The sequence below is a fragment of the Archocentrus centrarchus genome, chromosome 14 (assembly GCF_007364275.1).
Source record: "Archocentrus centrarchus isolate MPI-CPG fArcCen1 chromosome 14, fArcCen1, whole genome shotgun sequence".
Classification (NCBI taxonomy): Eukaryota; Metazoa; Chordata; class Actinopteri; order Cichliformes; family Cichlidae; genus Archocentrus; species Archocentrus centrarchus.
Genome location: NC_044359.1, coordinates 7,282,119 through 7,309,913, shown reverse-complemented (window position 1 = coordinate 7,309,913; position 27,795 = coordinate 7,282,119). Strand labels below are relative to the sequence as shown.

The following is a 27,795-nucleotide window of genomic DNA, read 5'->3' as shown; positions in this document are numbered from 1 at the left end:
TGAGCAGATGACCTGCTTTAAGTGGAGTTCAGGATTTCCAGAGCTTCACGTCGGTTCCTGACCGACATGTGAAAATCTGATGTTATTCATACTGACCTGTTAAATATCTTACTCTAGTTGTAAAGCCCAGCTTTTTTGTTTAAGATATAGATGATGCAGGAGTCTGCCACTTTAGCTATTATCATTTATTGTCTGTTGCAGGAAACACTACATCTGTTCCAGCTCCAGAATCAGTGAACCTCCTGCACACACTTTCAGATGTGGAATCAAACTGATTCTGGATGTTTTGTGACTTTGTTGTTAATGGTTTGTTTTTAATTCAAAAAGAAATGTACAGAAGTGTAAATGTACAGCCTTTGTTTACTTTGTTGCACGTAGCAACAGAGATATTAAGTCAGACCAGCAGGTGGGTTCCCAAACTAATCAGATGAGGAATCGCTGTGAGGCTTTCAGGACAGAGGGACTTGTTCCATATTTATGGAGCAGATTTTTAGCTTCTTGTTGAAGCGAGTCTGAGAAAGATGATGAAGGCTTGCTGAAATGCAGAAGAACCAGACAACACTCCACAACATCTGGGTGAGGGTACATCTGAAAGACAAGAAACATAATAAAGGATCCTACAAAACTGAGTACAAATTTTAAATGTATTGATCAAGAATATGAGTAAAATATGTCTAAAACTTCTTATATCACAGTCACAACTGATAAGTATCAGAAGATCAAACTACCCAGCTCAAATTAAAAGCTCCTGTGATGTGTAAAGAAAAATCAGTTTAACGTGATGGACTTGTTTGTGCTCTTTGCTACAACTTGAACACTCAAATTATTCATACTAAGTACAGTTTGCTATAAAGACATCAAACTGTTGCTGCGAGCACAGAAAAAAAAAATGGCACCACCGGTGAAACCACTCCCCTCTCCATCTGTGATCTCTCACTATCTGTGGTGTGTAGGGAGTTGAACCAAAGTCCTTGAGAGTCTTGTCATTTGACAGTCATCTTGAAATCCATCTAGGCACTTGTTTGAGCAGTTATTTTAAATAATTACCAAGACATAAACATTATAGTTCAGGATTAGACAACATGACTCTCTCTCACAATGTCTGGTTGTACCTTGAGTGTGCTGGGCAGCTCAGCCAGCTCTTTCTGATGCTTGGACATCTTGGCGGACAAAGACAGCAGAGTCTCTTGGTCCCCAGAACTGGAGGGAAGAAATACAGTTGCCTTATTCAATAATCAAATGTAATCATCAGAAAAATAAGACTAAGAGTGGGCTGAGAGTGATGCAATCTTCAATTCCAGCTTATTAATTAATCAAAGACCCAGACAAAGTTTTCATTCTTTTGAAAACCTGACTCTTAGTCTTGTCCATCCTAATTGGGAAAATCAAAAACCTGTTTTATTTGTTATTATCTATTGTCCACCTGGTCCCTACTCAGAGTTTCTGTCTGATTTCTCAGACTTTTTATCTGATTTAGTGCTCAGTTCAGATAAAATAATTATAGTGGGTGATTTTAACATCCATGTAGATGCTGAGAATGACAGCCTCAACACTGCATTTAATCTATTGTTAGATTCAATTGGCTTCTCTCAAAATGTAAAGGAGCCCACCCACCACTTTAATCATACTCTGGATCTTGTCCTAACATATGGCATAGAAACTGAAGACTTAACAGTATTCCCTGAAAGCCCCCTCCTGTCTGATCATTTCTTAGTAACATTTACATTTACTTTAATGGATTACACAGCAGTGGGGAATAAGTTTTATTACAGTAGAAGTCTTTCTGAAAGTGCTGTAACTAAGTTTAAGGATCTAATTCCTTCATTGTTATGCTCTTCAGTGCCAACACAGTGCAGAGCAGCTACCTAAACTCTGCTCCCAGTGAGGTCGATTATCTCGTCAATAGTTTTACATCCTCACTGCGTATAACTTTGGATACTGTGGCTCCTCTGAAAAGGAAAGCTTCAAATCAGAAGTGCCTGACTCCGTGGTATAATTCACAAGCGCACAGCTTAAAGCAGATAACCCGAAAGCTGGAGAGAGAATGGCGTCTCACTAAATTAGAAGATGCTCATTTAGCCTGGAAAAAGAGTTTGTTGCTCTATAAAAAAGCCCTCCGTAAAGCTAGGACATCTTACTATTCATCATTAATTGAAGAAAATAAGAACAACCCCAGGTTTGTTTTCAGCACTGTAGCCAGGCTGACAAAGAGTCAGAGCTCTGTAGAGCCGAGTATTCCTTTCACTTTAACTAGTAGTGACTTCATGGATTTCTTTACAAATAAAATTTTAGACATTAGAGAAAAAATTATTCATAACCATCTCAAAGATTATTCTTCATGTTCGGCTGCTTTCAGCACTGCTGGTATTTGTTTAGACTCTTTTGCTCCAGTTGATCTTTCAGAGTTAACTTCAATAGTTACTTCCTCCAAACCAGCAACATGTTTGTTAGATCCCATTCCTGCTAGACTGTTCAAAGATGTCTTTCCAATTATTGATGCTTCAATCTTAAAAATGATCAATCAGTCTTTATTAGTTGGCTATGTACCACAGACCTTCAAGGTGGCTGTAATTAAACCTCTGCTTAAAAAGCCATCACTTGACCCAGCTGTCTTAGCTAATTATAGGCCAATCTCCAACCTTCCTTTTCTCTCAAAGATTCTTGAAAGAGTAGTTGTAAAACAGCTAACTGATCATCTGCAGAGGAACGGTTTATCTGAAGAGTTTCAGTCAGGTTTCAGAATTCATCACAGTACAGAAACAGCATTAGTGAAGGTTACAAATGATCTTCTTACAGCCTCTGACAGTGGACTCATCTCTGTTCTTGTCCAGTTGGACCTCAGTGCAGCTTTTGATACTGTTGACCATAACATTTTATAACAGAGATTAGAGCTTGCTATAGGTATTAAAGGTACTGCACTGCAGTGGTTTGAATCATATTTATCTCATAGACTCCAATTTGTTCATGTAAATGGGGAGTCTTCTTCAGACAGTAAGGTTAATTATGGAGTTCCACAGGGTTCTGTGCTAGGACCAATTTTATTTACATTATACATGCTTCCCTTAGGCAGTATTATTAGAAAGCACTGCATCAATTTTCATTGTTATGCAGATGATACTCAGCTTTACCTATCAATGAAGCCAGATGACACACATCAATTAGTTAAACTGCAGGAATGCCTTAAAGATATTAAGGCCTGGATGACCTCTAATTTCCTGCTTCTAAATTCAGATAAAACTGAAATTCTTGTTCTCGGCCCCACAAATCTTAGAAACATGGTGTCTAACCAGATACTTACTCTGGATGGCATTACTTTGGCCTCCAGTAACACTGTGAGAAATCTTGGAGTCATTTTTGACCAGGATATGTCCTTCAATGACATATTAAACAAATATGTAGGACCGCTTTTTTGCATTTGCGCAATATTTCTAAAATTAGAAACATCCTTTCTCAGAGTGATGCTGAAAAGCTCATTCATGCATTTATTACTTCTAGGCTGGACTATTGTAATTCATTATTATCAGGCTGTCCTAAAAGCTTTCTGAAAAGCCTTCAGCTGATCCAAAATGCTGCAGCTAGAGTACTGACAGGGACTAGAAAGAGAGAGCAGATTTCTCCCATATTGGCTTCTCTTCATTGGCTCCCTGTTAAATCTAGAATAGAATTTAAAATTCTTCTCCTCACCTACAAGGTCTTGAATAATCAGGCACCATCTTATCTCAAAGACCTCATAGTACCATATCACCCCAACAGAGCACTTCGCTCTCAGACTGCTGGCTTACTTGTGGTTCCTAGGATACTTAAGAGTAGAATGGGAGGCAGAGCCTTCAGCTTTCAGGCGCCTCTTCTGTGGAACCAGCTTCCAGCTTGGATTCGGGAGACAGACACCCTCTCTATTTTTAAGATTAGGCTTAAAACTTTCCTTTATGATAAAGCTTATAGTTAGGGCTGGATCAGGTGACCCTGAACCATCCCTTAGTTTTGCTGCTATAGGCCTAGTCTGCTGGGGGGTTCACATAATGCACTGTTTCTCATTCACCTTATTTACTTTGTTTATACTTCACTCTGCATTTAATCATTAATTGATATTAATCTCTGGCTCTCTTCCACAGCATGTTTTTCTTTCCCCTCAGCCCAACCGGTCGCGGCAGATGACTGCCCCTCCCTGAGCCTGGGTCTGCTGGAGGTTTCTTCCTGTTAAAGGGAGTTTTTCCTTTCCACTGTCGCAAAGTGCTTGCTCATAGGGGGTCGTTTTGACTGTTGGGTTTTCTCTGTATTATTGTAGGGTCTTTACCCACAATACAAAGCGCCTTGAGGCGACAGTTTGTTGTGATTTGGCACTATATAAATAAAATTGAATTTAAAATTGAATTGAATTGAATTGATGGAAATGTGGTTAGTTTTACAGCTATGGCCCTGCATCTGAAGTTGGGGTCACCTTTAATGCTCAAGTCTCTGTGCCTGATTTCATATTTGAACCTAACGGTGGCTCAAAGAAAAAGCGACATGTAGTAAAACTAGTGTTTCTGAAGAGGAATCTTCCAGATCACAGTGCTCTGAGTACTTTCAAATTATGCCTGCGGCAGGCGCATTTTCCACCTACTCCACCGCTCTGCGCCGTCTACTTTTAATTTTCCTAAAAAATAATTTTTTCCCGCCGTCTCCATTTCCAGCGTCATGTGGATGCAAGTGGCAATATTTACGTTCTTTCAATCTGAGCCATTTGATTGGTTCACGACGGCCATGTGACTATTCATACTGTCTGCTGCCGTCATGGCTTCGGTCTCGGTCAGAAGGCGCCTGCTACTTTGGCATGCCCCCCCTGCTACTGATAATAATAATCGCACATAAACATCAGAAAATTATGAAGCTGGAACAAAGCTCTCACCCTTGATCAACATTAACAGAGTCCTGATTGTCTGATGAGTCTCTGGAGAAAATCACTGCAGGGGTTTCATGCTGTTTCTCCCCAGAGTCGAGCTGCCCTCCCTGGGTTTGGCTGTGCTGCAGCACCATGGCGCCCAGCTTCTGCTGGATCTCTCTCACAGATCTCTGGGTGGCCTGGCAGGCAGCATGAGACTCAGACAGCAGGAGTGATGCATCAAAGTCCAGTTTATCAAACTTCCCTCCCACAGGACAGGAAGTCTCTGCTGACTCCAACCGCCCTCTGTTGGACTCTTCATCCTTCACCACATCTTCAGGAGACAAATCAGCTCCTGACAGGCAGAGCCCGTTCTGGATCTCCCGGCTGGCTGCTGAGGTCTTCCACCAGCAATCATACAGATGATAGTAATGGACAAAAGCCTGTAGACTGCTGGCAGCAGCTTTGGCTTCTTCTTCTGTGTGACAAAGAGCTTTGGGATGTTTCCTGGAACAAACACTGACATCACCTGGCCAACAGAGAGAAAAGGAAATTCTCAGGAAATGTAGGTAAGCATTTTGATTGTCAGTTAACCTGTTAATTGCCATTATTCATCTAATAGTTTAGTTTTATTTATAAAAAAACAAAAAAAAGCAGAAAATAGTAAAAACATTACAGTTTGCAGAGCCCAAGGAAGCGTTTCCCCACACACATACTTCACTTGTGCCCGTTAATACATCTAGGTGGCCTGATTCATTCTAGCCCTTTCTGTCCATCTTTATTTTTAAGATGGATGCATCCCTTTTGACCGCTTCCCATTTTGTGTTTCCCAACTGGCAGGCTGGCCTCCGCTTCAGAGTGTCTCTTGTTCAGTCTCCAGCTGGTGAAGGTAGTTAAGAGTGACTACAGTCTACAGTCCCTGTCACCACTATCTGCAGCAGCTGGAGAGCAAAGCAAAGGTCTACCATCGCTTACAGCTTCAGTGAGGCACTGGAAGTCATGGTGGGCCCTTTGGCATATACACACATGACCCCCGGCCCTTCTATCACCACAAATACAGTCTACATCTGTGGGAGATTCTGCAAGGTAATGCCGCTAAATGTCTGCCAAACAAAGCCCAAACATTTTTATTTTACAGTGTTATTAAACAAAAGAGGAAGCAAGACCTCACATTTAAATTCATGCATAAAAGAGTTGAGTTTTACAAGACAAATAAGAGACTGCATTTTGGGGAATCTAAGCTCCTATGTTGCAGACTGATATCAGTCAGCACTTTATATTCTTGTTCATAAATTGTCACAACCTTAATCACCACAAGGTGTCGTCAAAATGATTCTAACAGAACTTAATAAATCCTCGTCTCAAATTTATTTCAGACACTGCCTGAAATGTCAGTTTGTCCTTATTCTGTCTCAGTGATATATGATAAAAATGAGCATTGCCCAGATGGACAAATGATTTGACTGTTGTGTTAATAAGACATACCATCTGGGAACAGCAGCCTGCAGAGGTCTGTAGAGACACAGAAGTGTCCGGCCTCTCTCGGCCAAGCCACCACCTGCCATAGCTCCTTCACCAGCTGATCATCATCTTCCAGTAACCAGCTCAGCACAGCACGGGTCAGATGGAGGGATGAATACAGCAGGACCTGCAGACAGAGAGACACGTGGACAAGACAGTCTGAAAGAGATTTTATCCCAAATCAATTAAAAGACTGTGCCTTTAGTTTTCTTTCAGTTCTTGGCTTTTTATATTTTCTATAACAAGCTAACTTGTTCATGAGTCAGTTCTTGTATGCATTATAAATGGCACTTGTTTCCAGACCTATCATCCAATATGTACCTAGGTTGTGTCTGTACCTGTCTGAGGGGAATGTTAGCAGTGGGTGCTGGACTCTCTGCAGATTTCAGCTCCTGCAGAAGTGCTCCAACACTCTGATGTGAAACCTTAAATTGCTCCTCCCACACATCTCTCACTCGGTCCGTGATGCTAATGTGACGTCCACCCGGCGATGCCCACAGATGACTGGAGACGCAGGATGCTGCAGGGCTAACTTCAGAGTCTCCCAGCATCGCAACCAGCAGCTCAGCTACACAGAGATGGAGTCTGTGGACCTGCAGAGGGTTGGAATCAGTTTTATTTCAGTGATGACTTTACCAACATTCAGTCAGCGTTCTAAACCTGAAATCAAATGTGGACTACTAACCAGGAGGCTGTCTTGTGAACTCAGGACCTCCTGCGCTCCGACCCAATCTCGAGCGGCTGCCAGGTCTTTGGCACATCTCAGCGCCAAAGACTGAGCCAGAGCGGCCTCTCCTGAGATACTCGCTAAACTGGCCGCAGCCCTCAGTGACGAGACGTCATTCTTCCTGGCGATGACCTTGGCTGCATCAAAGCTGGCATCAGCAGCGAGGTAGCTGGGAGACGAGGTCAAACAAGCGATAGAGGATCAATTCAGTGTTTGTGAAGCAATTTAAATACATTTTAAGAGCAACTTTAGACATGAAATTAAACCGAAGACAAAATGCTGCCTAAATCTTTCCACTTCTCACCACTTAGCTGCTGCAGAGAAATGTCCATCTTTCTCCAGCACTGCAGCCCAACAAGTGTACAACTCCTTCAGAAGGGGTTCGTCAGCCGGCAGCCGGGCTTTAACCAGCGCAATGGCCTCCCTAATAAAAACAGATGAACAAACACACCTGGATACAGCACCGAAAACAAGAATCACCCGAACACCAAGGCCTTTCATTTACTTTTACAGTATTGCTCTAGAAAACAGTGCAACAGAAACAAACCTGGAACACACCTGTGTACAAACAAAACAAAGAAAAACATAAATGAAGGTAAACCTGTAGAGCTTATGAGAGCGCAGCAGGTTGACTGCCTCGTAGAGTTTGTTGATGGACAGCAGGTGGGACGCTGCCTTCAGGTACTGCTCCTGCAGACACAGCTGCTTGACGAAGGCCTCCACTGTCCGGCTCCACACCTCAAACCCAGCTGGGAGTAAATAAAGCAATTCCCATTAAAACCAAAAGTAAAGATGTAAATATATAGTATTCCATGAATATCAGTATCAGCAAATATTGAACCCATTTCTTGATATGGACACATTACCCTGTCAGTGGCTGCTGATATTTATCCCTTGGGTCACATGAATTTTGCATTGGCTAAATGTTCAAAATTTTAAACAGGTAAATTCACCCTTCAGTGAATACAAAATGCTGCAGCTGGAGTACTGACAGGGACTAGAAATTGGCTTCTCTTCACTGGCTTCCTGTTAAATGCAGAATTAAATTTAAAATCCTTCTCCTCACATACAAGGTCTTGAATAATCAGGCCCTGTCATAGCTAAAAGACCTCATAGTATCACATTATCTTAACAGAGCACGTCGCTGCTGGCTTGCTTGTGGTTCCTAGGATACTTAAGAGTAGAATGGGAGGCAGAGCCTTCAGCTTTCAGGCCCCTCTTCTGTGGAACCAGCTCCCAGCTTGGATTCAGGAGACAGACACCCTCTCTATTTTTAAGATTAGGCTTAAAACTTTACTTTTTGATCAAGCTTATAGTTAGGGCTGGATCAGGTGACCCTGAACCACCCCTTAGCTATTGCTGCAAAAGGCCTAGGCTGCTGGAGGGCCTCCCATGATGCACTGAGCATTTCTTCTTCACTCATCTCTTTTCACTGCCTGTGTGTTTATACACCACTACTCCATTTAATCATTAGCAATTATTAAACACTGTCTCTTTCTCCTATAGTGTCTTTTGTCTTTTCAGTTTGCTATATGAGCTCCTGTTGATCAAATTCACCGGCGCTGTGGAAGTTGTCACAGTAAATGTTCAGCTTCAGATCAATTAAGTCAATATTCTTGTATTTACCCATAGGAGCGATGGAGAGCAGGTGGTCGTTCAGCTCTCCTTTCTCTGTGGCGAGCTGCAGCGCCCCCTCCAGGTCTCCAGTCCACAGCCTCAGGTACGCTACAGAGTCGAAGTGACCCGCCTCCACATGGCCCTCCTCTGAAGAGCAACATCAACAGCTGACTGGATGAGTCAGCCAACACAACATCTAAAAGAACTCCTCTGCATTTAAAACTCGTTCCATGAGCTGAACACATATTCACCACTGCGACTCCGATGGCACCAACGCACAGGTATTTCAGGCTGAGAGAAAAAGGAAAAAAAAAAAAAACTAAAAGCATACCTTCTGCATCAAACATGCGGTACAGAGCCTGTCTGTCAGCAAACAGGCCCAGATGGATATGATCTCCCTGGCCTGGGACACAGCCTGTGGGGGGAGCTGGAATCCACACACACACACACACACACACACACACACACACACACACACACACACACACACACACACACACACACACACACACACAGACACAGACACAGACACATTGAACAAGCTAGTCCAGATGATATTTGCTTATAAGCTTCATTTTGCTTGCAAAATTAATATTTATTATTATGGTTATATTTAATACTATTTTTTACATTTTTAAATGACACTTTACTGAAAGTCGTTAACTGTTAAGACGATAATATCTAAACCTCTAAACCACAATGTTACCATGTTGTTACCAGGTAATTATTCTAACTCACTGCTATACTATAACCTCTGTATAAAACAAAGTGAACCATACTCTCAAATTAGCAGAGTTGTGCCTGTCTTACTATTGTTATGTCTGACAGAAGCCAGAGTGATGCAGTCCTGCAGCAGCTCGTCTTTGGGACGATGATCCATGGATGTACTGAGAGGCAACATGGAGCGAGGTTTTTTCTTCTTCAACCCAATTAAGTCTTAAGATAGACACACACAGAAATCCACGATTACATACAAAGAAATGTGCCTCAAACCAATTTCAAAAGAAAATGTATGCCTACCTGGCTTGTCTTTACTCTTTACAGCAGCAGACGATTTTCTTTGCATCTCAAAAGTGGCTGAAAGACAAAAACACTGTGAGGTTCGACACAATCCAAAAATCTTTTTCAAATCCGTCACAGCTGTTTTCTGCTCTGCTACCTGGTGAAGCTGCTGGGCTGCATGTTGAGCTGGCTTCATCTTCCTCATCTTCACCAGACAGCTCCTGTCCCGTCGCCACCTTCTCTCCTACTGTCGCAGACGCTCCGTTAATCTCTGGCTGCACAGATCCTTCGGCCCCTGGTGGCCCACCCTTCTTGTTCTTCTTCTTCTGCTTGGGATTAGCCTTCATCTTCTCTTTCAGATCGACCATCTTTTTCCCTGAAAGGATAAGCACGTTACAGCCTGGTGGTTACACCAAAAGAAAGCTTTGTGTTGGCTGCAGTTCAGATGTTACCTTTAGGCGGCTTTGTAAACTCTTGTTTGGAGACGCTCCACTCCTGCACGGTGAAGTCCTTCCCTCCAGTCCAGATCACATCTGGATCCACAGGAGACCAGTCCACACACAACAGATAACCAACGTGTCCTCTGTAGTTAGAGACAGCTGCCTCCTCCAGAACGTCCCACACCTAAAGAACAAGAACATTCATCAATAAAACCCAATATGTCTGCATGCTTAGAGCAACAGCAACATAAAAAAACATCCACTTATTACAAGAGGAGTAGACTCAAAGTTTTCATGTAGAATCAGTCAGATCTACCTGCAACATTTTAAGGTTTATACCCATGGGCTGGGCTGGCACTGACCTGGGCTGTGCCGTCATAGGAGACGGTGACCAGTCGAGCGCTGTGGTGCGGACTCCAGGCCATGCTGGTGATTTTAGCTGTATGGCCACACAATCTGCGATACGGCTCCGTCAGCACCACGGGACTCTCTGGAGGATTTTCTACACAAAAAACAAAACAATGATGTAAACACCAACCAAACCATTAAAGCTTTAAACAGCTTGTTTCATTTTCTTGGCAGAAAAATAAATTAAAATGCAATAAAAGTCCTCGGACATAATAGATATTACAAAGGATTCTGCCCACCTATAATGGAATGGAGATCGTGCACGTAGACAATGGCATTACTGGAGCCTGATGCCAGGAGACAGTGCAGCTCAGATGGAGAGCTGTGGTCATGATGCCACCGTAATGTGTTGATGATCTTGTGGTGCTGCTGGATGCTGCACAGCAACTTCAGGCCGGGGGCCTGATACACGTCGATGCACCTGCAGCAGAGAGCATGCGGCCAGACATTTGAGAGGGAAGAGGAGCACGAGAACACAAAACGTCAAACAGAAATGAAAAGTAACTGCAGTCCCAAGACAAAACGCAAACTAAGGCGTGCTAACAGGATGCAACACGAGAGACTCAGAGGGAAATATCTCACTGAGTTTGCCAACTAGCTACCAGCTGTGCTTGTCAGGTTGTGTACAGTGGGTTTACCAGCTGTGGGGGAATGCAGGAAGGGACTTTGCACCATTTTAAGTCCTTTCACTACACTGCTGGTCAGACCCAACAGCAGATTTGAAGGGGTCTCTTTACCCTGGGGGTTTCTGTATTTTTTGTCCAGTTTCTGGCAGTGGGCAGCAAGCCCAGCAACACTCTGGGCCTAAAATGACCCTCTGCTTTGGGTAAGTATGTTGTCCTTAATTATTAATGTAACAACTGATGAAAAATTGGTAATGTACCAGAATAAGACAGCTGCAAGTAGGTTAGTACCCCCTAGTGTGCTGGCCTGTGTGGTGACGTCCTAAAAAAAAAGGAAACATCCGTAATGAACAGACAACACTGAGCACACTGAGTGATGCCAAAACAAATCTATAACTGATAAATCAGTGGACAGATTTTTTTCTGCCAGTCTTAAAGATACCATCTATACATATTAATACCTACAGAAAATACATTTTATGACCTCTTTCTTGAAACTTCAGGACTTTTTAATAACTTGTGGGAATGTTGTGCAGAGTTGCGTAATAATTGCGTAGATTCATGAATCCAGTCGTGTGTAAAGACACGATGAGCCACAAACCCAAACAGAAGGTACAAACAAGCTGCAAGCTATTTTCTATTATATCTAATAAATCATCTACTCTTTGCTTTAAATCTGCCTGGTTCAGGAGGTTTAGGCATTTACATGTGTCAGTGTGACACCCAATCATAAACCCTGAAAGCAACCTAGATAAGAGGGTGCAATAGTTCAAACAGAACAAAATCCATTATTCTGTAGCCTCAAGTCTAGACACTGTCAGCAGACAGTTGGTCCCTCAGAGGACTCCCACAGGCTGATGGTGTGTTACAAGATGGGTCACGCCTGACCGTTCACTCACCCATCCTCATTGCCGATGGCAACAACTTTCCCATCTGGCTTCCAGCTGAGGTCGGTGTGTGGAGACAGCTTGTGCTGTTGAGAAGCAAATTTTACCTTACAACAATATTCAAATCCCCTTTATTTACATTCAGCAGCAGATATGGAACAAACTGTTGCAGGCACGAAGGACCTGAAGAATCAACTTGTAATGTCAAGTTTTCTGGCTTTGTCAGATTTTATTTTGCCCGACATGTTCCTAGTTCGCTGAAGGGTTTCTGAAATCTGTGCGCAGATAAGAGAAAAAAGTACGGCTACAAGATTGAATAGCTGCAAAAACACTTCTCAGTACATATAATTTCTTTATTGTTCTTGCCAGCTGCATAGACAGCTCTCTTTGCCTGGTAGTAGACATAAGATGTGACGAGGTGGGTGTCACTCTGGGTTATTTGGGCCTTTGTTTGGAATAATATAGGCAGGCTTTTATTTCTATTGTTCTCTGCTTGATAAGTATAACTGATCATATTTTAGTACCAAGTTAGGCTGCCCCAATAAACAACGTCAGGAATTGATGACAAATGGGATGATTGGCAATAACCCGCTGCAGCTTTGCCTTGTTATATTTTAATGTCAGCAACACTTCCTGTACCCACCATCATCTCAAATCAGGAGTAAACAGGAATGTAGTTCTGTCTGTCGTCTCCATTTAGAATTAGTTAATCGAGCTGTGCAGAAAGGCCAGTCTTTGTTTCACAGGGCACGCATGTTTGTCAGTCAAGGATTTTGTTGCATGAAGAGTGGAGGAAAGACAGATGAGAAATTTTGCACATATAAAAACAGATTAAGCAAGTTAATAGAGCCAGGAAAGTGTTATGACTTGCTAATGCTGCACACCCTCCCCTGCACTAATCAGCAATTGGGCTATTTGGCATTTCAGACTTGTCTGATAGTCAGTTGGATCACAGAGAAGCATCCAACCTTTTGTTTTGACCATTTACCAAGCCAAAAAAATAAATAATTAAATAATAATAATAAAAATAATATTTTTTTTGTAATTGAGTTCTTATGCTCAATCTGCAGGAGAAAGCCAACTCATTTACATCATCGCATCAAAATCTCCCCCACCTTGATGTTGTTAGTATCTCTGATGAGCTTGTCGATATCCGATGCCTCTCCATTCAGTTTGCATGGATCATGCTGCAGTATGACGCCCTCACCAGCGCAACTGTACAGGCTGTAGCACCGCTTTCCTCCTGCTGCACCTGAACATCACACAAACACAAAACTAGCAGTGTCTTCATGGCGATGGCCCCTAGCTCAATGGACAGAGTAAAGGGCATCTCTCAGGTCTTGTGTCAGGTCTTTGCTGTACTGAGTTAGGTGCTTCTTCTATGCTTAAATGATTCATATTTCAGTCTTAAGTGGCTTAAACAAAAAACAGTCCTCTGTAAAAGGACTGAACTGCAGAAAGAAAAACTTTGAGAGACCTTGAGAAAGTCTGGAGAACTACCGCCCAAGACCACTTTAAAAATGACAAGAAGCAGAATATTAAGCAATGAAGGGCGGCTCACAGTACTGTACACAGGTTGTCTAATCTGGTTTACTCTGCAGCTGTGTGCAGCAAGTATGTATAAGCCTAGATGTGAAGAGCAAAAAGGAGCAAGACAATTGACAGTCTTGAGAAGCAGCTGGTCCTAATTTACTCTGCACTCCTATTGTAAGTCATCCTGACAATCTCAACCAATCAGTCCATGAATGGAGCTGAACGGGTGCCAATACTGCGGGTAAACTAATTAGCATCTACTTTTGTTTGTTTAGGAGCCATCAGCAGATTTTTTTTTTTTTGGCACTGCAACAATTACGTTTATGGCTTTGAAGCGAAGTGACTGATACACTAATCAAAATGTCATCTGCCGACAGCTGGTAAAATTAACTTCCTACGTCTTGATTTCCCCACGAGTGGCTCAAGAGGAAGGAGGTGAGGAGTAAGTGTTTTCTCAGCTCATTCAATTACAGGGTCGATTACAAAAGGGTGCGCAGAGATGGTTGGGCTTTTTCGCTGACACTCTGCTTTTGGGCGTCCCACTGCCAGGCTTTTTGCTGGGTCAGAGCATTCAGAGCAAACAACAGCAGTTGCTAAGAGTTCATTAAGAACTTACCAAATGACATTGGGGGGACTGGGGGTCCCCAGGCCAATGTGTACACCGTTTTTCTGTGATAGGAGCTCGATATCTGAGGAGGCCTGGGAGGAGATGAAGCAGAACAAATGCTCGGTCAGGGACGTGACGTGTATTGCTGCAGAAAAACGGGACTCGGGGAGGGGGGGGGGCCACGAGGGATTATCAGAAGAATCCACATGGCTCCCACCACCAATCAAGCATGAGCTTAACTCAAACTTTCAGACAACTTTTTAAGGTAAAAATCCAACTGAAATCACAAAAGCTATGACTTACAAACTAAAGTTATATTTATAGTTTCTTTAATTGGATCTATTTGGTGTGTATTTTATTTTCTGTCAAATACTGTATATGCCGTTACAACACTGGATGGTCAAAATTAGCAAGACCACAAATTTAAATAATGAGATCAGTCTATGTAAGAGTAATCTTTGCTTTAAATCATTTTTGTTTTCCTTGTTTTTTGTTTTTGTGGGTTTTTTTTTTTTTTTTGGGGGGGGGGGGGGGGGGGGGGGGGGTTGATGGGATTTCCTTATATGGTCATTTCAGACACAGCTAACGTTGTGGCTTATGGTATAACTTTGCAATACACTCACTGATTTTTCCAGTGACACAGAGATTGGTACCAGTGCCAAAACCTGGCAGCAGAAAATTGCTGAGCCCAAAATTGAAACCAGTGACTTCAGTGGGCTATAACAAGAAAAAAAATCACCAATGATTGGCAGGCTCAGGCTGTCATCATTTTTGATTTTCTTCTGACTGAAGTGACTCCAACTTCTGACAGAAATGCTATCTAATAATCAGTTGTCAAACCTGGCAAAACATGAGCTGGCTCCACATCAGCACCAAGTTATTGGGGAAGTCATATTACTCAGATTTTCCTTTTTTTAAAGGAAAGTTCACAGTTCTGTTTGTGGAAGCCAGATGAAGGGCAGCCAATCAGAAGAAAGTGGGAGGGCGGCCTTAAAGAGACAGGAGCCGATTAAAGGCGCAGTATGAGATATATAATGATTTTTTTGAAATGGGAAACACACAAAGCTACTCCCTTATACAAATTAACATAAACCATCCCATGTGAGAAAACAGACTGTATCACTGAAGTTTAAATATACAATTCTTCATAAAACAATAAGATGACAGTGCTTTGAATATCACCGATTGTGCAAACTGCTTCTGCTGGCTACACGTCTTTATGTGCTACTGTCACTAAACATTAAATCAAGGCAATAGCATGAAACAAGCAATAAACATGAGCAAGTTAAAGTGAGGTAAGGAACTACAAATGTGAATGCAGGGTGTGATATGGGAAAAATCAGACAGCTCATCTTAAAGTAACAAATCTTACTTGCTCGAGAAGACATCGTAGATACCAACTTTTCCATCATCTGTTCCGAAAGACAAGGACCCCTCTTTTGCTGGGTGCCACGCCAGCTGCAATGAATGAAACACGTCTTAATGCATCTTATTTTGTGTCACCTAACAGTTACGTGCCTGAAGAGTAAAATAAAATTTAAAGGATGCTTAAAACTGATAACACACAGTCTGATTTTTATGTCCTCTCAAAGTCGTATCAGCAGCTCTATTGGACCATTTTTAAAGCAGAGAAATTGATTTAAGTTGTTTCTTCTTCCTCGCTGCTCAATATCTCTAGTTTCAGAAAACTTTCTCACATACAGACTTTAATGGGAAATACGAGTCAACTGTTTTGATTAATTCTAGGTATAAACTGTTATGTATCCTAGTATATCTTTATGGTTAACTACAATCTAACAGTGCTTTACAAAAAAACAAACATCTTACCGCTGTGACTTTGGACTTGATGCCTTGCCAGAAGGACCTGGTGTCATACTGGTTCTGAGTGGTCAGCGTGTTCCACACCCGGATCATGTTGTCACCGATACCAAGCCCCAGACAGCCTGTACCCACAGGGGAGAAGGTCAGGGCATAGACGAAACCACCCAGGGTGGGTAAGGTCCAGCAGCACTCCAGAGAAGCCAGGTCCCAGCATTTAATCTGGAAAATGAAAAAAATAAAAACAAATAAATACATAAAAACTTATACCTATAGAGGTTTGTTTCTTTTGTTTTTTTGCAATGCTTACAATAAAATGAACCAGCTTTCAATGAACTGCCCTTTTTAAAGTCAGATTAATATTGTTAATAGTTGACATTCCTCAGAAATCGTTATTCACTTTCATGCAAAATTCCCTCTTTTGTAAACCAGAGTTTTTCATTTGAAAAACAGGCCAGATAAATCCTGGAAAACAGAAACGCACTCATGGCTGAAAACGCTGCTTCAAGTGTATTTTAACTAGTGCTGGGAGATTAATCAGACAGCGTGGTCAGGTTGTTGTTGCCTTTGGCTTTCATTCTCCCTCTGGCCAGCAAGGAGGTCCCCTGAGGTGTGTGATCCCTCTGCCAATTGGGTTTTGTTGCTCAATTACTTTCCACAAAGGAGGCTGCGGGGTGGCAGGGACCAGCAGCTGTCCTTGCAAGAGCTTTCCGGTCAAAAACACCCACTGGCCTGTGCTGGATTCCCTACTAGTGCAGGCCATGTGTTCCCCACCACCTCCAACGCTTTTCTTTTTTTCCCCACGTCTTCATTCACTTTCAAAGGTGGCTCACCTCTCTATCCATGGAAGTGCTGATGAGCAGCTCTCTGCCATCCTGCGGGTAAACTGAACTCATGTTGAAGACGATCCTGCTGTGGTTCTGACCCTCTGAGGATGTGCCGAACAGGGTCCACCTCTGCTTCCCTGACTTGGTTAAGTCCCACATCACCAACTCACCACTGGGGACACCAAAATAAGCACATATACGCTAACAGCCAACTTAAACATTAGTTTCTGCGCTCTTCACCCAACTATGAGCACAAGCTCTTGGATACAGCAAATGAAGAAGCCCCAAAATAAATGAATGTGAGCACTAAATTCTGCACATTCTGCGTTTTACATTTTAATGGGTTTCTTTTATGTTCAACTTCTTGCTGACATTTTGCTGAGACACTTTCGATAAACACACCTCCAGACAATATCCTGAAAATTAAAGGCCAAATAAAAGGGTCTAAAAAGCAATTACAAGTGATTTGTCTCTCATTTACTACGACTCTGAAATAATCTTCAGTTTCTCCTGCTTGCAACTACATCACAATATCAATATAATGACTCAGAGGGACAAAACAGTTTTAAAGTCTGTATAATGTGATTTTTGTACTGAAGTGAAAAATATTAAAGCAGATAAATGATCTAAAAATATGAAAGTGAATTCAAAATTGGCCACAGTTCTGCGATCGTTTCTTGTTCTGATCATTTTGTAAACTCTATCCAACCCTTCTAAAAGAAACCCTGTTTAACCCTTCCGACTGATAGGATGTGTGCGTACCTGAAGCAACTGGACACGAGTTGCGTCGGTCGTCCCTTTGGCCAATGAACACTGAGCCAGAGCCTCTCTTTGACCCCCGGGTCGACTGCAGTGCCCCTCTTCTTCAGGTAGGGCAGCTTCAGAGTCATGAAACCTGTAAAACGAAGGCAAAGATGCAAAGACGATTACAAAAGGTCATTTATTTATATCCTTCTTTCTAAAACTGAGTAATTGTTCTTCAGACACATTTTCAAAAAAATTCAGCGAGGTCCTCACCTTTTCCCTTCGCTGTACTCCAGAGCCTTACAGTCTGATCTTTGCTCCCAGATGCGAGATAGCAGCCCTCTCCTCCAGATACTCCATTGGTTGCTAATTCATGGGTGGGAGAAAAAAAAAAGTCTCATATTTGAATTAAAATGTTTTTCCTGCAAAATTAAGATATTCAAAAATGAAAAAAAGTTCTCCAAACTATGGTTTAAGAGACTGCACACTGCTACCTTCACCATCTTCAGGTCTGGTGTAGAGGGCATCCTCACAGGGTAGAGGTGACCACGCCAATGAGTGGATCTCATCATCATGTCCGCGGAGGCGGTGAATCACCTCGCCTTTCTTGCTCACATCAATCAGCACGATCATCCCATCTTTGTACCTGTGACAGCAGCGCCACAATTACTGACATCTGTACACTGAATTTAAATGTTGAGTCATCTAAACTTATGATTTCAAATTATCATGGAAACAAAATCTTTTGAGAGAAAAACAAAAAAATCATTCATCTTTGGCAACAGCTGTTTGACTGGTTGATGGTGTTTCCTCAAACAAATCTGAGAACAAAGGCACATTTGTACACTTGTTCTTTACATTTAAAAGGACTAATAAGATTTAAAGGTCTCTCTCTTTTCTGTATAAAAACTACTAAATATTTACAGTAGACCCCTTAGTCTACTTCAGTAATGGTTCAGTAGATTTTAATCTGCCCTTTGACAGTCAGCTGTGATCTTTATAGCGGTCTTCTTTGTTGGTATCCTTACCCAACAGCCACGTAGTTCCACGTATGAGGAGAGCAGGTGAGGCAGAAGATGGTTCTGGGCTCAGGAAAGAAGCTGGCTGTGTCTCCCGTGTGGTACCAGTGACAGACCACGACACCTTTCTCATCCCCAGACACCACCAGGTTTTTATCCACAGGGGACCAGTGCACCGCTGACACAGGGCTCTGTGCAGATAAAGAAACATAAGCGACTGTGCCACAAGTTTTGCTTAGTCAGGTTCCAGTGGAAGGTTTATGTGTGTCCTGATGGGCAGTAAGCTGTTTCCACAGATTTTATTATCTAAATCTAAAATCATTTGCTTACATTTTGACATGAAGAATTAGGAAAAAAACAAAAATGTTCTTATTTGTATGTGACTGCTTTTTCTTTTTTTGCCAAATAAATATCCTTTCTGGGTTTAAATATCTTCCTAATGATATTTAACCACCATGCCATTACATGGCTTTTATTATTCAGATTAAACCACAGAAAAAAAGAAAAAACACTGCTTGAAGGCATCTGTTCAAGCAAATAATGGAAAATAAATAAGCAATGCCCTCTGTAACCTTGACAACTGTTTTAAAAAATGCCCTCGAGAGAAAATCACAGCGCTGCTGCACAGGATGCTGCGCTGCGCGTCCCACCGCATCCCATCAAGCGCTGATGCTTAACGTTTCCGCTTCCAAGTTACCTCTGCTGCTGGTGCAGAGCACACAGCGTCCTGTAGGGGGTGCAAGCACAATGTGAAACGGTTTCTGTGCCAGTGGATCAACAGAACAGAACACTCACCTGATGAGCTGCGTGCTCCCTAATAAGAGCCTTACTGTCCGAGTCCCAGAAGCGAACACTGCCATCGCCGGAGGAGCTGACACAGATGTGACTCTGCCCTGCATGCTGGCAAAACGAAAAGCCGGACACCAAATCTTTATGGCCCACGAGCTCACCTGGAAAACACACAGAAAGAGACACTGATTTTATCAGTTATGATTTTAGCTTCCAAAAATGATGAAAACACGATAAACTGGATAAAATAATTACTTTTTGCTTTCACTTTTTTTTTTTTAAACAAAGCTCTCACTTTGTCTTAATTTATAAGTCAAGACTCTCACTGGCTTTTTTTTTTTTGCATGGTTTTAAAAAATAAAAATGAATACTTTATTATAGATTAAGCTAGAAGTACATAAAGCATGACGTTTTGGGAGATTTATAATTTATATTATAAATTTACATTATATATTTACATTATCATTTACTAAAGCTTTGAAGTTAATGTAGCTGAGGACATCCTGTGCCCCCTTTAACTCACTCTGGCACGCTGCAAGTATCACTGCTAGAAAGAGAACGGCTGCTGTCAGGCGGCAGGAAAATGTACAAGAAATACACCAAATTTAAAGATGGTGCCAAACTACACAAGCAGTGCTTCTGCATACAGATGGCTTTAGTTTTGGCTTCTTCTTAATATAGTTTGGCATTTCAATATGAAAACACTGCCTGTAAGGAAAAAACAAACTACAGTATGTGTCATTATACCCTCTTTAGTGAGGGACCATTTCAGCCAGTTTGCTTCACAGGTGATCATCTATCTGAAATTTGGACTTTAGCCTCTGCAGGCAACAACTACCTGTCCCTCACAAAGTTCCTTTCTACAGCCTGTGACTGAGGTGACAGCTGGCTGCCAGCTTAGGCTTTCCATCGCTCTTCCCATGCAGATCTTCCAAGGAGCGTGTATCCACTGCTGTCTAGACTGCTCTCTAACCCCCCTTCCTTTACCACACTGGCCCTGACCTAGGGGCCTTTCTGTGTGGAGTTTGCACGTTCTCCCCGTGTTTGCGTGGGTTTTATCCAAGTACTCTGGTTTCCTCCCACAGTCCAAAAACATGGGGTTAGTGGAGTACAACTGTGGTGATGAAATAGATTTGAATCAATGTTTACAGGAAGTCTGCATGCCAAACTATATAGTTAGGAAAGGCACATTAAGATATACAGTACTTCTAATCATCTTCTTATGGGAATTCCAGAATCTATAACCACATTAATTTTAAAAATAGCAATAATAAATATATTGTTTACATCAGTTAACAGCTGAAATGTTGTCACAGTGTCCAAGGATCTTGAAATGTTTAGTTTAGGGTACAGGATCTCCAGCTACCTCACCAACAGGTTACAGTATGTCAGGCTGATCAGCAACACCGGAGCACCCCAGGGGACAATGCTGGCCCCTCTTCTCTTCACCCTGTACACTGCAGACTCTGAGCTGTGCCACATCCAGAAGTTTGCTGATCACACAGCCATTGTGGGATGACAGAGAAGAGGAGTATAGGAGCCTGATGAGGGACTTTGCTGTCTGGTGCCACAGGAACCACCTGCAGCTCAACACCTCAAAGACCAAGGAGCTGGTCATTGACTTTAGGAAGTCCAGACCAAGTTCATGATCAGTACTTATTAAGGAAGTTGAGGTAGAAACTGTAGACGTCTACAAGTACCTTGGAATGTGGTTAGACAGCAAGCTGGACAGGACATACAACACAGAACATCTGTATGGGAATGGACAGAGTAGGCTGTACTTCTTGAGGAGGCTGCTGTCTTATAACATCTGCAGAAAACTCCTGGAGATGTTTTATCAGTCCGTCATAGCGAGCGTCCTGGCTGGACAAACTGATCAAGCAGGCAGGTTCTATGGTCGGCATGAAACTGGACTCTCTGGTGACGGTGGCAGAGAGGAGGACTATGGACAAACTACTGGACATTATGGATGATGCCAGTCACCCTCTTCACACTGTCATCAGCAACCAGAGGAGGCTGATCAGTGACAGACTGCCCTTTCCCAAGCGTAGGACTAACAGACTGAAAAACGCCTTTGTCCTTCATGCCATCAGACTGTACAATTCCTCTTCGGGGGGTTGGAGAGGTAACAGGAGGACAGAGGGAGGGGAGGAGCAGCAGCCTGAGCCCGACCACAACACACCATAAAGAAACACTTGTCTGTTTTGTTATTTATCCATATGTTTGTTTATTGTGATTTCTGCTGTTTGTGCGTCTATGTTACCTGTAAAAGCTGCTACTGGAACTTTAATTTCCCTAACGGAATCTTCCTAAAGGGATTAATAAAGTTTTATCTAATCTAATCTAATTGCAGCCCACCAGCACCTGAGATCCTCTAATCCCATTAGTCAGACAGGTAACTTCTACCTGAGCTTACCACGGTGTTTTTGGCTACAGAGACTTAAAAAAGCCTGCGCTATGTGTGGTGTCCAGCGGCACACTCACCTGCAACTCTGCACGAAGATGCACACACATCTATCAAGTAGATGATGTTTTTGGCTCCGACGCCCAGCAAACCACTGCTGCTGACATCACTACAGCGTGAGCAGTACCAGTTGGGAGAGGCGGGGAGCGACCGTTCCCGCATGGCGCGTTAGACACTTCAAAAATATACTTTATTTTTTTAATAAGCTCTCCAAAACCTAACCAAACTTCTCACATGTTACCCGAACTGTCGTAGCTACAACACTAATGGCCGTAGGTACAGCGTGGTGTCGTAAATCCTGCCGGTGCCGGGTACGGAAACCTAGCTGGGCCAATCTAAGCCGACTTTGCTGTTTTTAAAAACAGAAGTGCAGCCATTTATTTAAAAAAAAAAAAGAGATATTCACTTTTTAATATGATGTTTAAATGACGACAAATAACCAAAGTAAAGGAATTACATCCGTACTGGCCACACACAAAACTGATGTTGAAGCTGCCATAAAGCGAACACACAAGCGTCGTAAAACTCCATCATGGCGGCTGCAATGACAGGACGCGGTGAGAGAAATGCAGATTTATTTGCCAGATTTATTTGTTTCGTGACATTATTAAACCTCATCTTCAGTTCAAGTTAATGTACCTCTTCTTGTTTTCAGGCATCTCTATAATTAGGAATATACCTGGGATGTTACTCTCACGGTAAGTGCATTAGTCGCAGGTTAGCCGCGCCGCTAATAAAGCTGTCGCTGCACAGAAGGACAAACCAGACTGGCTCTTTATGTTACCTGCGCCTGCATCATTAGCGTGCTAATTCCAGGTATCGTACCCACATATTTGGAGAAAGTTTGGGAGGTTAGCTTAATGTTATAGCCGCTATTTTGTTAGATTTAGGTAACCATTATGATTACAGGAAACTACAGAGTTCCTCCCTAACAGCAGGAATGTCCACTGCAGCAGGGTCATTCTACAGAAATGTCCAATGGGATGGCAAGGTGTCTCTGAATTGGTTTATTTTTCTGACGTTTAGTCCATATTGTTATGTAGATATTTGACTTTATGCATTCACAAAAATGACACAAAATTAGCTCATTTTAATATCTTTTGTGCGTTTACTTAAAGACTGAATGTGCTGCCGTTTTGTCATTGGTGTTACCTTGCTCCTTTTAGTAGTTGTTTTTTATGGACTTTTATTTGCTCAGTCTCTTCAGCACATGTAGTCAGTCACATAATATTATTATTATTATTATTATTGTTGTTGTTGTTGTTGTTGTTGTTGTTGTTATTAATAATAATAATACAGAAATACTCACTGCGGCTTGGATCCCCTGCGATCCTGCTGGCTCTAGATCTGCATCATCTGCTGTATATGTACTGACAGATTAGGGAACTTGGACTTGATGGTACTCTCAGCTGAATGCACTTACCACCTGAGGCCCAAGTGGTCCCATCGGATGCAGCTCCCCATCCAGGTGGTGATGTCCGTCAAAGGCATTGAGGGACTTTCACCAGTATGTTAATATGGCAGGACCGTGACAGGTCCCGGGAGATGTAAACATCAAGATATTTGAAGTTGTCCACCCTCTCCACCTGGGCCCATTTTATGCTGAGAGGAAGGAAAGTAGGTGGTTGATCTCATCCCGGTGGGCAGATTGATCACTACTTGAGATCAGTCCCACTACTGCTGACTATTGTGTTAAATGCTGAACTGTATTCTATAAATAGCAGTATAGCATAAGCCCCTTTTCTTGTGTCCAAGTGGGCTATAGCATCATCAGTGTAAGCCCCCTACTGTGAGGGGTTATGCAAATTGTAGAGCATCCAGCACGGCAAGCAGGGAGCAAGTGATGAAAGTTTTGGAATATCCTGATTGGCCTGCTGCCTCTGTGATTTCACTTTAGAAAAATGGAAAAAAGCATGGTAAAAACTGCAGTCTGCTTAAAAATACCGGGTATGGTCAACCTATCAAGTACTAGAGTTTGATCACATAAAGCACCCTATACTAAAAATAACCTAAAACCTACCAGGGTTCCTGTGCACAGACACCAGCATGGAATAAGGTGTATGCCTGCCTAAAACCACTGGATTTAACCAACCTCAGAAACATTTTCTTTATGTTCCCAGGTTACAAAATCTAGGTGGGCACCCCCAGCAGCTCTCATGTCTCCACACCAGTGCATCGCTGGAATCCAAAAACTGGGAGAGGAGAAACCTGAAAGTGTATCCCCCTCAGTTGCCAGATGAGCTGCGCAGACCGGCAGTGAGTATTTCTGCCAGTTTATGATGGAGAGTGAGAGGATGCCCTGGGCAGGAGTTGATAGAAGTAGTAGTTCTGTATTTTATTTAATTGTTGGAGTTAACTGGTTTATTGTTTCTGTTTTTATTGTGAGCGAGAAACACTTTGTTTGTTTTTATTTCCCACAGGAGATCCACCACAGTAGGAGGCAGATTAAGTACAGTAAAGACAAAATGTGGTACTTGGCCAAATTGGTAAGACTTACTTTAACTTCATGTCTTAACAGCTGCATCACTCCAAAAATTCAGTCCTCTCTCACAGCTCATCTCTGAAACGCTTGAAGTTGACACGTGTTTTAAAACAGCTGGTGATGAATATGTTGTTGAAATCTCTATTCTAAGACAGAGCAGATTAAAAAAAAGAAAAAAAAGCAAAGCTATGGTTACATTGATTCCACTCTGGACACCATACTGATGCCTTTGCTTTTGGTATCTGCTGACATATTGGGCTCAACTAACTTTCCTAACTTTGTAAGATGGAAATAAATGTACTGAAATGGTATTTATTAATAAAACAATAAATGACAGGACTAATAAAAAATGTTTTTTAAAAATTATTGATCCTATTCATATAATTTTGTCAGACAAGTGGGTTAGAAAACACAGAACTGTATTAAATAAACAGGCTGTCATCCATTATAGTTACATACTGTACATCCATCTAGTTGCCATTTCTTCAGCTCTGGCTTAACATACCTTCTTGGATTAGACACTCACTAGCCACTATATTAGGTACACTTTGCTAGTTCTTAAAGCTCTTTTGCTTTAAGAACTGTGTTAATTCTTTGTAGCTTGAATTCAACAAGGAGCTGGAAACATTTCTCAGAGATTTTGGTTCACGTTGACATGATAACGTCACACAGTTGCTGCAGATTTGTCGGCTGATCCTCCCATCTCACTACATCCCAAAAGTGCTCTATTGGATTGAGATCTGGTGACTGTGGAGGCCATATGAATTCAATGTCATGTTCAGTAAGCCAGTTTGGGATGATTTGAGCTTTGTGACATGGAGTGTTATCCTGTTATCCAAACCGATGTGCAGAAACTTTTATTTGGTTATTTAGTCTAACAGATTTTCTTTTCTACAGATCAGAGGGATGAGCATCGATGAAGCCATTGCACAGCTGGAGTTTAATGATAAGAAAGGAGCAAAAATCATGAAAGAGGTTTGTAGCTGCATTTTCACCCTCTGTCTGTGTGTGTGTGTGTGTGTGTGTGTGTGTGTGTGTGTGTGTGTGTGTGTGTGTGTATACTCACAGCAGAGTTGTTCACACATTCTTCTATCATCATCCTCTATTCTCTCAAAGTTTATGAATAAATGTTTGCCCGTTTGTTTCAGGTCCTTCTTGAAGCTCAGGAGATGGCAGTCAAGAACCACAATGTAGAGTATAAATCCAACCTGTATGTAGGTGAGTGTCTGCTGCACTGGAGGGGTCCACCAAGTAAACGATTGCACATTAGAACCACAGCCTCAAGTTAGTCTGCTTTGTAAATGCTGTAAAAACATTGATTTTATTGTTAATATTTGTCTCAGTGTGCATGTTTTTAAGCAAAGCTTTGATAGCTGAGGATGCAACCTAATTACCTCCGCCAGGGTGGTTATGTTTTTGGTGGCATTTGCATGCGTGTGATTCTGTCTGTAAACACAGTAGCTTGAAAACTATTGAATGAATTCTGATAAAACTGTGTAGGGCTGTAGAGCGGGGTCACGTTAACGAGCCATTGAAATCTGGCTTTCAGTCATCAAGGTCTTCAAGGTCAACTGAATGATTTATTGGTGGAAAACTGACAAAAAGCCGTATAACTTAGAAACTATGATTCTTACAAGTGTGGTGTGTATTGTCAACCTATAGAAAATACCAAATAAAGGTGTAAAATGTGTCACATTTGACCTCTGACCTCTCCTTCAAGGTCAATAGATTTATCTGAAGGGGTCTACATACAAAAAAACTCTTCCCTTAAAAGTAAATACTGCCCAGAGAGTGAGCTGGCTTGGTGAAGGTTTTGATTGCTTCTTGTTTAAATATGTAAGATTCTGGAACTTTAAAGATTTTTGAATTGGTGGGCAGGAAAAAGTTTTGTTTTCTAAAACTTGTTTCAAATCTCACATTGATCTACATTCTCTCACCAAAGGCAGGAAGAAGCCTTTAGTAATAGAAAGCAGGTGATTCGGTGCCTTGTTTAAGTTTAAATGCTGTTCAGAGTAATTCATGAGGAGTTGCAAACATTATTACAGATAAGCCTAAAATCCACCAGCACAGCCTTCGCTCCTTTGGCCTGTTTCCATTCCAGGGCATTCTTACAATTAAAACTTATTCTTTTTTTTTTTTTTTTTCCTCTCTTAATCGTTTTGCCTTCTTTCAACCTCACACTGTTCCTTTCTTCACTCCTGCAGCCGAGTCATATTCTGGTAAAGGAAAGTACCTGAAACGGATCCGGTACCACGGCAGGGGGATGTTTGGCATAATGGACAAAGTTTACTGTCATTACTTCGTCAAGCTGGTGGAAGGCCCGCCACCCAAAACGGAGAACAAGACGAGCTTTGACCAGGCCAAAGAGTACGTCCAGAATCTTAAGAACCGAACCATCATCCACAGTCTGTAGAGCAGACATCTGATACAAGATTTCAGTCTCACTGTAACCATTTTATGTCTGTATCTTTTTTTTTTTTTCTGTAAATAAATACATGAGAATTTCTAATGAGTCTTTTTTTTTTAATGAATTTTTTATGAAAGAAATAAGTGATTACTTCAGGCAGCAATTATAAAGCATGATTATAAAAAAATGTATTTCAAAGGAACTTTCAGACAAATATTGATTATAGTCCAGTAAGTTTTAAATAAAACACACACTTAACCCCAAATCTGTTATATAAATATATTTTTTCTATCCAACATATTGACTTGTTTTGACTTACAAATATATACACTAGGTTTAAAATAATAATCCAAAACAGAAATTAAACTATGTTGATATTAGAGGCTAATAGTAGTATTCTGCTTTCATTACCAATAGCAGATAGTCCTGGTTGTACTGAGTAAATGGGGAAATAAAGAAAACAGGGAAATTTGTGCTAAAAAGAAACTTGGAAAACAAACAATGCAGAATATGTACAACATATCCAAAACAAGTGAAGTGCTATTTACAGTTTGAACACAGCAGTGCTGAGATGACTGATATGAGCGAAGTAGCACAAGAAATCCAGTTTTGTGTTTTTTATTTATTTGTGTCAAATTGTTGCATTTCAACCACATATCTGCAAGTTTGACCCATGATTGCAGATTTTGCCAGTCTTCCCAATGCACTGTATGCCGGCTCTTTCACTGTGCAGAAATGTCAAAAATAAATTAAAAAAAATCTGGATTAGAGCAAAATCTCCTGCTGGGAGAGCATGAACATGAGAGAATTGGGGTGTCACAATAATAGTGACATTTAAAAATGAAATATTTTGCCAGTGATATGATAATACTGTGAAGAGCTGTGTTATTGATCATTTTGTAGGGTGGCACAGAAGTCCTGGGTTTGAACCTGACTGGGGCCTTTCTGTGTGTGGTTTGTTCTTCATGTGCCTGAGTGAGTTCTCTCCAGGTACTCTGCATGTTACATTAACTGTTCTT

At 41.7% G+C, this 27,795-nt stretch overlaps 2 protein-coding genes across 3 annotated transcripts; one reads left to right on the top strand and one right to left on the bottom strand.

The window, feature by feature from the left end:
- Positions 1–162: 162 nt before the first annotated feature.
- On the bottom strand, positions 163–22,137 carry gemin5 (gem (nuclear organelle) associated protein 5). Its single transcript, XM_030746052.1, has 28 exons — positions 21,908–22,137; positions 19,430–19,584; positions 18,644–18,825; positions 18,110–18,261; positions 17,889–17,981; positions 17,634–17,766; positions 16,878–17,043; positions 16,054–16,266; positions 15,599–15,684; positions 14,236–14,318; positions 13,202–13,338; positions 12,099–12,172; positions 10,816–10,997; positions 10,531–10,670; positions 10,181–10,352; positions 9,886–10,104; positions 9,747–9,803; positions 9,537–9,662; positions 9,058–9,153; positions 8,736–8,873; positions 7,711–7,858; positions 7,414–7,533; positions 7,068–7,278; positions 6,721–6,975; positions 6,347–6,509; positions 4,889–5,390; positions 1,113–1,200; positions 163–588 (listed from the first exon to the last, which is right to left on the bottom strand). The coding sequence occupies exons 1-28, from the start codon at positions 22,047–22,049 to the stop codon at positions 424–426; spliced, it is 4,398 nt and encodes a 1,465-aa protein (XP_030601912.1). The 5' UTR covers positions 22,050–22,137; the 3' UTR covers positions 163–423.
- Positions 22,138–22,399: 262 nt separating this feature from the next.
- mrpl22 (mitochondrial ribosomal protein L22) lies at positions 22,400–26,878 on the top strand. Of its 2 annotated transcripts, XM_030746584.1 has the most exons (7): positions 22,400–22,444; positions 22,543–22,585; positions 24,008–24,143; positions 24,308–24,373; positions 25,267–25,344; positions 25,518–25,587; positions 26,574–26,878. In XM_030746584.1, exons 1-7 carry the CDS (start codon positions 22,420–22,422, stop codon positions 26,780–26,782), a joined length of 627 nt encoding a protein of 208 aa, XP_030602444.1. In that variant the 5' UTR covers positions 22,400–22,419; the 3' UTR covers positions 26,783–26,878. The 2 variants fall into 2 exon arrangements, with proteins under 2 accessions (XP_030602444.1, XP_030602445.1); XM_030746585.1 differs by lacking the exon at positions 22,400–22,444 and having other exon boundaries at positions 22,567–22,703.
- Positions 26,879–27,795: the final 917 nt, after the last annotated feature.